Consider the following 11,316-nt stretch of genomic DNA (forward strand, 5'->3'; position numbering starts at 1 on the left):
ACCTTCTTCTAATTGATCAGGCTGATTGTGTACAAGATTAGGAGTGTGAAGGACCCAATCTTGATGCACTACATCTTTTCTTTCTTATAATAAGATTTTTTATATTGCTTATTTTTGTAAAAGAAGGGGTTGTTAAATGTTAAGTCATTTTGATCTTGAATATGCACTTTATCAATAACTGGTAAAATTTGATTGGTGAATGATTAGGTATTTAAGGTTAGCAAAAAATAGTAAAAAATAACATGGTCTGTGAAAGCTTGTTGTACTTCAAAATTCTTTCGTTAACTATGTGCTTTATCACTTTGATTAATTTGTGCATATTCTTATTGGGTAATATGGATGCAAATTTGGGCTGTGTTTATCAATATTTTTTTTAAAAAAAAAAAAAAACTAGTATTCTTTAGTCAATATATATATAATGTCTAAAAGGATATTATATATCTTCATCGAAAAGGAATTAAGCTAATGTACTAGTACTATAATATAATATAAATTGCATAATAAATAGCAATGAAATCAGAAATACATGTGTAAAAATGATAATAAGAATGAAATGGATAATAATGACCTAATAGTAAGTAATCTAGTAAGAATATGTAGTGATTGGGTATAATTAATGAGGTATGTTGTTAAAGAATGTAGTTGTAAAGAATTTGATTCCAAACATCAGGAACACCAGGCAGACACCAATGACTGCAATCCATAGAAAATAGACCATAAATGGAAGGATGTCCATCTTTTCTTAGTAAGGAAAGAAGAGTAACGTCAAGCAATGTCACAGGCGTCTTCATTTTGCTTAAAACTCTCTTCACCACCGACTCCGCCACCGGAAAAGGTCCTGGGTAGTTGCTCCCTATTACCGGTTGTGTCTGTCTTAAACAATTTATTGCTTCTGGTTCTTCCCAATCACTCCCACTGCTCAGCTCGTCCATATATTCAATATTTCACATTAATTAAGCTTTATTTAAACGAATTTTAAATCATAAAAATTAAGAAAAATTGTTGAAAATAATCTAACCTTTGACTTATCCACCCAACGTTGGATTATTTTATAATAATCCAACTTTTTGTTTTATTTTTCTCTCAGCATACCTAGTGACCTAAACCACCATAACCTCACCTCTTGAACCACCACAACTTCACCCTATTTCTTCCCTCATCTCACCCACAAGGTATGCTGAGATCAAATACATATTAAAAATAAAATTAACAATAGGTGGGATGAGCGAAAGATTAGATAATCTTTGATAATTTTTCCTAAAAAGTAATAGGAAAATAAAGGCTTACTTGTAATGAGATGGAGAAATTCCCTGGAAAAAGACTTTAGTTTTAGTAGGGTCCACATTAGTGTCAACCCAATGAGCCCATGTTTCAAGTGCTTTCTCAAAGGCTATCATCCGATTCATGTCTTTTACTGTTACATTTCCGATACGAATGTAGTCCCATCTGCACAATCCCGGATAATTTACTTTTGGTAAAAGTTTAAGTTGATGATGGTAGACATTACAAAAAGATTTAATGAAATAAGAAGAGGTAATAATAAGGGACTAACGGTTGAGTAGGACCACGGCGGCCCCACCAATGCCAAGTGTTGAAGACGAGCATGTCCATTCCCATCCATAATCTGCCTCCAATAATAGAGTCCAGCTTTAAAACTCGGCCAATCCTTTCCCTTACAACATCTACCAGATACACACTTCTATCAATCATCACTTTCAACCCATAATCCTGTTACATTAACATTAATTTTACAATTTTAAATTAACATTAAAATTAACTATTTCAGTGTGTGACATTATAATTTTTTTAAATATAAGCAATCAATAATCATACCGTGAAAGTGAATGTAGAAATCATGCCTTGTCTAGTGATGTTATAAGTGGCAGTAGGTACACCAGAATGCAATAGGCATGTAAGTGATTGCCATTGATTTAAACTTAATGAATCTCCAACAAACATTATACTCTTTCCTCTATATCTTTCCATGAAATCTCGAGCATTGAATCTGCAGATCCATTTAACAAAGAAACAATAAATCACCATTAACTACAAGCTTAATTTTTGGTTGAATCAGTTCCTTCCAACACAATCAACAACGAAGGCAACTTATGCTATGATGAATGAAGGAGAGTGTGGTTTGGATAAATTCTTGATAGAGGCTTGTGGAGTTATGAAAGTCCACTTATATACGATCATGGGTTTCCATTAACATAAGTTATAACACTTGGGTCAGGAAAGAATATTTAATCAGCTAGAAGGATGCATAGCCATTTTAGTACATAAATAACATACGTTATGCAGGTCACTGGGCATGACAAAATTAAACAAACGATGTATGCCATAAAAAGGTTCAAAAGGCGGTTCAAATAATAAAACCTACTAAACTTCGAAAATATTTCGACCTCTAAGACCATTGTGAACAACCATCAACCAAAATAGGTTCGAATTTCAACCACTTAATGTTTCAAGTTTAAATATAAAAGTTGAAGAAAATGTGTTGGAGTTATGGTAACTTGAGTGCACCACTAAGAGTGGTTAAATGTATGTTAATACATGATGAGTGTTTATGGGGACATTGATGATGTGTGTGATGAAGAGTCTGAATAGGGAGAGCAAGAGTCAGCCCCTACATCATTATGCTCGAACAAGGCATCAGAAGAAAGAGGCTTGCCTTGAAAGAGGCATAAAATCAGAGGAGCTGGTGAATGGAAATTCATAGTGCTCGAACAAGCACTTAGCTTCGAAAAATCCAAAGAATATATGCAAGTTAAGCAATGCTGGAACGAGCAATGTTATAGCTCGTTCGAGCAGATCATTCAACAGACTCTGTGTTGAGTACATGAAATGTACATGAAATGTTGCGACTATTTGTCTTCTCTTTGTGCTCTGGGTGGCTCCATCTATTAGCTATTACTTCTAGTCTATATATAGGTCTCTACAGATAAACCTATGTAATCTTTTTCTAACCTCCTAAACCTAAACACATAGCCTACTGCTTCTTCGCTTCTTCTCTAGTGTCATTCCTCCATTGTAAGAGTTTTTGAACTCCATTGTTGAAATACTAATCTAAGAACCTACACGCCACCGAGGATGTAACCCAAGTTAGATGAACCTCGTAAACCTTTGTCTTTGTTCTTTATTGCATTTTATTTCCTATTTGATTTGCAATTTTCATTGATAGAGTTCATCAACCTATATCATACCACTGTTCTTGGTGATATTAGAGATAAAGTTTCATACTTAGGCCCTAATATTGCAATCATATCAAAATGAAATGCTAAATCTTCGCAAGTCAACAAGAATGAAGATGAATCAAAGAGCCAAATTGTTGGTCTAGCTGAAAATTCAACCTTGATCTCCATTTGATCTTGGGCAACATGAAGGCTAAATCATGAAGATTTGGCTGGTTATGATAGCTTAAAAGACCAAAGATTTAGTGTGCCTAAATAAGATCATGTAATAAACAATTAAGTTAACTAAGAGCTTGAGGTGGAAACTTTGAAGCAACAAAGAATTAGGTCAAATTGGGAGAATGATGACTAGATTTGATGAGGGCACATTATGTATGGAATGGTGGCCTGGTGGGTACTCCGTTTGATGTTTATCAATATGAGAAAACCGTAATAGAGCTATGGGGCAAGCTGAAGGCAAAATACATGGCATTGGAAGCAACAAGTAAGAAGTTTCTCGTTACTTCTTTTAATAAATACAAGTTTATCGAGTCTAGACCTATAATGAAACAATATTATGAGTTACAAAAGATTTTCTCAAGTTTAGCTCAACATGATATAATGGTATATTTTCTTTTCTTTTTTCATTGTGAAACTGTTCAAGTTATTTGGTGTATTATTATTGGGTCATTGTATAGCTAGCCCATTAAGTGAAATCCTATAAAATCACTTGTATTTAAAAACATTCAAAAGTTAAAAAAGGCAAGGAGAATTTCCCCAACAGAAACTCACGTGAAGACAACAATAGACAATAATATGGGGGAATTTAGGCTCGAGTCCGCTCAGGTCATGACTGGGTCATTTGATTAGAAATCTAATATTTTAAATTGTGATACATAAAACAAATAGAAATTGCAACCAAGTTGATTCAATAAACATGCATATATAATTATTCGGCTCACATCATATTAGTATTATGGATTTATCCTTGATAGACACACGTGATAATCTTGAGAGATGGATTGGAATCTCTTTCAGGAACACTTCTATGTTACAACTATTAATAATATAGTTCAAATGAATTCTTAGAAGATATATTTTTTTATTGAGCAACAGAAGACGGGGCTAAAACAGGACACAGTACAAAGTAATCACACAACACCCAGCGTAGAGCCCGTGAAGATCTTGCATCAAGGTTGGGCGTCGGTGACAATAAATTATATCACAGTCTCCTACACTACAAAATGTCTTAATATCGTCCCTCATTCAAAGACCAATGATTAAATTATCTTTAATTACTCTAATAAATCAATTTTGTTGATAATGTTAATTGAATGACACAACAATTTATTAATTTCGGTTTTTTAAAAATATGGCTTGCAGTGTCTTTTTTGGGGAGTCCCCAATCTAGTTAAAAGCCACATGCTCCAACCAGTCAAAAACTGATTCCTAAACAGAGTATAAACATATAAGTGAAATTGAATAATATTTAAACTCCAAAAGTGTTTGTTCAAAGAGTAGTAAAATAGAGTAATTACTAATAGATGGTTAGTATAAAAACACATAAAAGAAAATACAAATTTATTGTTGAGTTAATTTGTTTATTTTATACTCTTTTGTAAATTACTGACAAAATATTAATAAGTTATTGCTATAATTGTAAATATATTTTCTTAGTTAAAAATTGTGTCTTAATTCGTTTATGATTAGTAAAAAGTATTGCCGTCTAAAAAAAGATTTTTAATCTTACATATTTTTGTGAGTAGATTGATAACAATAAAGATTGCATAAATATTTAAATAATTGGTTTTCATTTTAAAGCACATAATTGTTCAAAACTAATGACATATCTATAATTTGTGTTCATCTAATTACAAAATAAGTCAATAGAGATAAAAATACATTAATCAAATACTAAAAATCATTATGAAATAAAATCTCTACTATTTAAACTAAGTGCTACAGATTTTACTCAAACAAAAAATACACTACTAAAAACTAGAAATAAGCAAATTAAAAATGGGGTATTTTGTCAATTAATTTTTAAAAATAAACTAACATAAGAGTGAAAATATTGCATATTTGAACAAGTTGAATTTGGATGGATTTAAATCAAGAAGCTCTACAAATAAGCTATTTTATCAAACACAATGTTGACTTGTTTCTGATAGAATTGGTAGAATGATTGGTTGCCATTTTATTTCAAAATAAGAGAATAAATACAAGAGTAATCTGTTAGAGTATATAACACATCTTGGGGCTTCAACCATCAGCTTAAGCTTTTGGTTGAAATGGTTCCTTGACATGATATCAGAGGCCAATGCGACAAAAGATCACGGGTTCGAATCTCAATCACCAATCATTTAAAGTGGAATATTTAGCGCATATACGCATCCACACTTCTAGCCTAATGGGTTCTCGTGTGAAGGGCATGTTAGAGTATAACATATCCTAAGACCACAACCATCAGCTTAAGCTTTAATTGAGATGATTCCTTGACAGTTTCGATCATCCAAAAATCTAATTCATCCTACTAGCAAAATAATACCGAAAAAAAAAAAAAAAAAACCCTTTTACCAAATACCCAGAATACTTCTATACACGCTAATTATTTGTATTCAAGGTCTTAATATCAATTCAACAACCTAGAATGTAAATGGAGGAAAACGGTCCAAGCATGGTTGGGAAAGTGTGTACTAGAAAAGTAAGGCAGGCAGATTCGAGCAATAAACAGCTAAGTGGCACAGTTCTTTAGATCCACTCAGACAACTCTTGGCCATATCATATTTCTTCCAATCAGAGAAATCATTGTTAATTGTCATTGTGCAATTCAAGCTCACATGTTTTCATGTGTCTATGGGCCATCGCAAAAATTCAGCTGTGAAAGCTACTACTTACCATAACAACTTAAACAAGTTTTTTTTTTCATCCATAAATCATTTATACAGAGTATCACACCAGTATTTCTTACAAATTCAGAGTTTGAAGAGAAAAGTTAGCAAACAGATTATACTTTTACCCCTTCGAGAAAAAAATAGAAGAAATGCGCGCAATTAATTTATTTGAACCCCAAATAACATATTCTTCATAACAAATATAAAATTATTTTTTATAAATATTTAATTATGATTATAAGTTTGTATGACCAACTCAAATAATTTTAAATTAATGTTTTAGCATTATTATTACAAAAGTAAATGATGTAAAACTATTCTTTATCCGAATTTATCATAATCGACAATTAACATCATCCATACTTATACCATTATTTATTGGAAATTTTTAGATTTTATTAATTTTGATGTAAAGCAAATTTATGAAATTAAAATCTTACTAAAGTTTAAAAGTGTAGACAATAGACCCCATACATGAGCCACAAATTTTATTGAGACGCGTAAATGTGTCGGTGCATACCCTCTTTTGTCCTCTCTCGTCACAGAACTAAAGAGGGTGATCTAATACACTGCTTCTATCCAGTGGCTATAATAGGACCATTATTTTTTGTTTTAGTTTGGTGTCTTTCCATATCAGCATACTCATTTTCTAAATTTAGTTTGGCATTATTTTATTGTTTTTCATTATAAAAACCCTATAATGTGTCATGTTACATTATAGATTTACCTATTTTGAAAAAAAACCAACTCATATTTAAAAATGTCTAAACTTAGATCTAATAATAGATCAAAGATTTATTAAAATATTTCACAAAAGTTAGATTTTTTTCGTTTAATAATAAGCCAAAAAGAATAACTCTAATTGATTGTAAAATATTAAACTACACTGAAAAATATGTATAAAATTCTAAGTTATAACAATTTAGTTTAAAGGATTGTACTATAAGTTATATCTATAAAAAACTTGAAAGTTATAACAATTTAGTTTAAGAGATTGTACTTCTATAAGTTAATAGTAACTCTATCCATTTGAGTTTGCATTATACAACTCAAAAAGCTCTCACATATTTATTTATTTATTTTTTATTACTTAGTAATTTATTTGTTTGTTTCATTTTCAAATGGTTTAACAGCAATTTAACTTATATTGTAATTTTTAATAATTTTCCTTAACTAGAGTTTTATTTGATTGTGCACATTCCTTTTTGGCACACTAAGGAAGGTAGCCACTATTACGCTATAGATACAAATGACGCTTAGATCTGGACCAAGTAGTAAATGTATTTTATTTTGATAGGGTAACCAGCTGGAAAGTGATTTTACTCAATGGGACCATGATAAAACCCATATGTTCATTTAGATTTAGGTACAAGGTAGAACCGACAAAAAAACTCATAAGGCTCGTGCAATACTCATGAAATCGCCGCCCTCTTGTTCATCTAAACCATCCCAATATTTATCAAATATTCAAAATATTGTCTATTTGTCCCTCTCAAAACTTAATTGAGTTTACTATGTATGTTGATTTTTGGTAGTTTATAGGCTATAGCTAATAGAGATGATTGACAACTAGTTTCTTTTAGTTTTTTTTTTTTTAATTTTGACTTTTTATTATTGATTGGTTAAACAATTAGAAATGATTACTCGCCTTTATTCTACCAATTAGTCTCATTTATTGTTTGTTACTATTCACTTATTACTTTTAATTTGTATTATTCTTAATCTAAGTTAAAAAGTGAGATCTTGTTTGATTAATCTCAATACAAGGATTATTAATATCAACTTTTTATAATTTTTAATAAGAACAATTATAGATATTAAGGATTAAAATATTGTCTCTGCAAGTGTAAAAAATTAAATGAGACTTGCAAAAAAAAAAAAATTAGAACTAATGGGTTGAATAGAAAGTAGTATTTGATAATGACTTTTAAATTAGCTAACAAACTTACTTTTAAGCAAAAATAATAATAGTTTTTTTATTAGCTTTTAAGTTTTAAATACTTTGTATGCAATAAACAAAAAATTTTTTTTTACCAAGCATATCTAAAATAGTTGGCTTCAACAACTAGCCTAAACAATAGGCTTTGAAGCCATTACTTCCGATTTATCAAACCAGCTAACAGTCATTTGTAAAATAGGTTCTAAATTTTCCATATTTTCCTATTTAGTATGTTCCATCAAATTTACTTTTTTTTTTCATTATTCACATTATTTCTTTAATTTTCATTGACATAACTTAGCTTTTAGTATATTTTTCTTGGTCTCCGCACCAAATTTGTACTGAACAAATTTCTATTAACAGTGTTTTAGACTCGAACTAAAATGAAAAGTTCTATAAACGGTACTTTGCATAGAAAAATTTTAAAATAAATACAAAATTAAACAATTAAAACTTTAAAAAAAATTAAAAATTTTATAAATTTAAAAAAAGAAATCAAGGAAGTTTAATTTTATATTTTGGCTTTTAACTTTTAATATTTTTGAATTTGTATTTTATTTCCTTCTATAGCAATTAAACTACAATAATCGATTAGTATTTAGGCAATAATGTTTCTGAATAAGACCCTATTAGAATTATTTACGGTTAATTAAAAATTGAAATTATTATGGAAGAATCAATTAAAATTGGATTAATTTGGAAAATTTTAGTATTACTTTAATTTTTTTTAATTATTTGATTTAGATAGAACCCACCGAAATAATAATACACCAAAAATGAAGAGGGAAAAAGTAGTTGTTTAATTTCAGCAATTTACATATCTGCCATGATATAATGATGAATTCCAAAATTACGACATAGATTTGCCTCAATTCACTCAAAAACACATTTTCAATTCTCAAGACGTTAGCTGCTTTTGTCAACTTGCCTTATATGTTTCCTATTGACAATGTGCATTTTTTATTGGGTTTTTTCCATTTAATTTAATCAAGGTGATGTTTTGTAAGATATCCCCTACAAATTCCATAGGATGCTCTTATTATAGTCTACTTTTGCAAATTGAAAATCACAAATTCCATATAAATTCCATATTTGTTCATGTATTTTAAGATTTTGCTATATTTTAATTTTTCATATTAATGATTGTATTATAGTAAAAATTATAAGAAACCTAATAATGATAATTCTTAAATTAAGACAAATTAAATAAAATTTATCAATTACATTTAAATTTATATATTAAGAATAAAATATAAATTAATACCAATCAATAAACAATATCCAAAATGTTAGGAAGAAAGTGAGAACTTGTTTATTACTAGAACACAAGAACCGCAAGAAAATTTTTTTAAATTGTAGTATTAGGAATATTTTACATGTTAAACTTGAATTTAAAGTACATATTTTTTTGTTAAATTATATTTGAAAAATATATTTTGTTAATTTCGTATGCTTTAAATCATTAGTACAATATCACAACGATAAAGTTTGATAATAATCCAACTCCGTATCCGACTCCGTTGGAGGTCCAAGAGTCCGAGTCCGGGCAAACTTGGAGTATGCATAATTCGACTTCGAATGAAGGTGGACTGAAAAAAAAAATTCGACTAAACTCCAGAGCAAAATCGAAATATGTATAATCCGAGTCGAATCCGACACATTGCCATTCCTAAGTGAAGTTTTAAGAAATATACAGAGAGGGAGAACTGGAGTAGCAATGATATAAAATAAATAAAGATTTAATATTAAGTATAAATAATGATGTAATTCCGCATAAGGTTATAGTTGTATGTATGCCACTATTCACTATATATATTTATAAGACAGGAAATTTGAAGTATAATTGGGCTTTCTTCATTAAAAATTTTGGTTAAAAGAGGTTCCCATCTTCTTTTTCTTTTTTTTTTTTTTTTTTTTTGGTAGGAGGTGCCCATCTTTATTCCTCTATTATACTTTGAAAGGAAATGGTTTATATTGGATTCTTTGCAGAAGTATATAATAGAAGTAAAAGGTAACATTACACTTATTATTAAACTCTTTTCACTGGGATAAAAGTAATTCCTCTTTAGTTAAGTCTTCTTTTTTGGTTCATTAGCTAGATGAAGTAACAATTCTTGAAAACTAAGCAGAATCATTAATCTTTTAAGAATGTGGTAGTATTTCCAAAATGTTACCATTTTAATTTTCATAAAAACATTCTTAATTAGTTAAACAATATCTCTATTGTGTATAATCAAAACTTATAAATATTTAAAATAATTTTTGAAATAAAGCGAATTAAATAAAATTTCAATTGATTATATTTTAATTTATAAATTTAAAATTAATTATAAATTAAAAGTGAAATATTGCAACTAACATGGAACAAAGAAAGTATAAGAATGAAAATTTAAAAAAATTAAAAAAAAAAAAAAGGAGGTAGAGAAATTAAACCTGGCTAAATTGCAGGAATCGGGCTTCCAACTATAATGGAGGTAAAGCAGATCTGGTCTACCATTTTTGAGGCAATTGAATTCTTTCTCAATGAAAGGACAATCAGTATAATTGTAACGATGAGCAAAGTCTACAATCCATCTACCTTTAAAATAATCACATCTACTTGGACTAGAAGTATTATTATTCAAAGAAATTGGAGTAGTGATGCGGCTACTTCTTCTGCTTCTTCTCATTAATCCTGCTTCGGCTTCACCTCTTATTACCATTATTATGAAGAGCAGAGATAGTATCCATTTTTCTCTCATTTTTTTGAAGTATTAACTTTATTTCTCCTCTCTCAAGTCTCAACCACTGGACACTTGAGAGAGAAAATAGGACTACTTCTTTTTGTTTTTTTATCTTTTATGTTGCAACCATTTTTATTAACTAGTATCGTATGTAGGTACGTCTTGTTGCTTAAGACATAGGAGTAGCAGCAGTGTTTATTGTATTTTACTTTCTCAGTTTTGGAATAATTGCAAGTGATATGTGTAATCGATAAATGTCACTATTAGTAGCAAAGTATAATGAAATGTAGGAAGTATGTTCTAATTTATTTATTTAGTGGGGTTTTAAAGCCTAACTTTTTATTGAAGATGTTTAGTAAATTTAATTATTACGTATTGATTGTCAATTAAAGTTATAGTAAGTTAAAAGTCAAAACAAATGAAAAACCTACTCATAATAAATTTTTTATTTGGCTTAAAGTATTCAACAATCTAAAATGAAAGCGTACCAAAACGTATAAGCGGAGTAAGTATGTACGTGTCACCAGAATCTTATGTTAATGAACTAATTGAAGATATTCTCTTTCAGTCTTATACTAGGGATTTGATTC

The 11,316-nt window shown here is 29.4% G+C and overlaps 1 protein-coding gene across 1 annotated transcript; it reads right to left on the reverse strand.

The window, feature by feature from the left end:
- Positions 1-419: 419 nt before the first annotated feature.
- On the reverse strand, positions 420-10,989 carry LOC130828831 (protein trichome birefringence-like 41). The gene is made up of 5 exons (XM_057694839.1): positions 10,437-10,989; positions 1,834-2,005; positions 1,553-1,728; positions 1,288-1,446; positions 420-915 (listed from the first exon to the last, which is right to left on the reverse strand). The coding sequence occupies exons 1-5, from the start codon at positions 10,742-10,744 to the stop codon at positions 630-632; spliced, it is 1,101 nt and encodes a 366-aa protein (XP_057550822.1). The 5' UTR covers positions 10,745-10,989; the 3' UTR covers positions 420-629.
- Positions 10,990-11,316: the final 327 nt, after the last annotated feature.

This window comes from Amaranthus tricolor, chromosome 12, assembly GCF_026212465.1.
Source record: "Amaranthus tricolor cultivar Red isolate AtriRed21 chromosome 12, ASM2621246v1, whole genome shotgun sequence".
In the NCBI taxonomy this organism is placed as follows: domain Eukaryota; kingdom Viridiplantae; phylum Streptophyta; class Magnoliopsida; order Caryophyllales; family Amaranthaceae; genus Amaranthus; species Amaranthus tricolor.

Excerpts from the sequence above, each read along its gene's own strand:
- LOC130828831 (XM_057694839.1), bottom strand. The coding sequence starts at position 10,744 with ATGAGAGAAAAATGGATACTATCTCTGCTCTTCATAATAATGGTAATA. Across the intron at positions 2,006-10,436 it reads GATTCCTGCAATTTAGCCAG|ATTCAATGCTCGAGATTTCA; the intron begins GTTTAATTTCTC and ends ATGGATCTGCAG. Across the intron at positions 1,729-1,833 it reads TTTCTACATTCACTTTCACG|GATTATGGGTTGAAAGTGAT; the intron begins GTATGATTATTG and ends TTAATGTAACAG.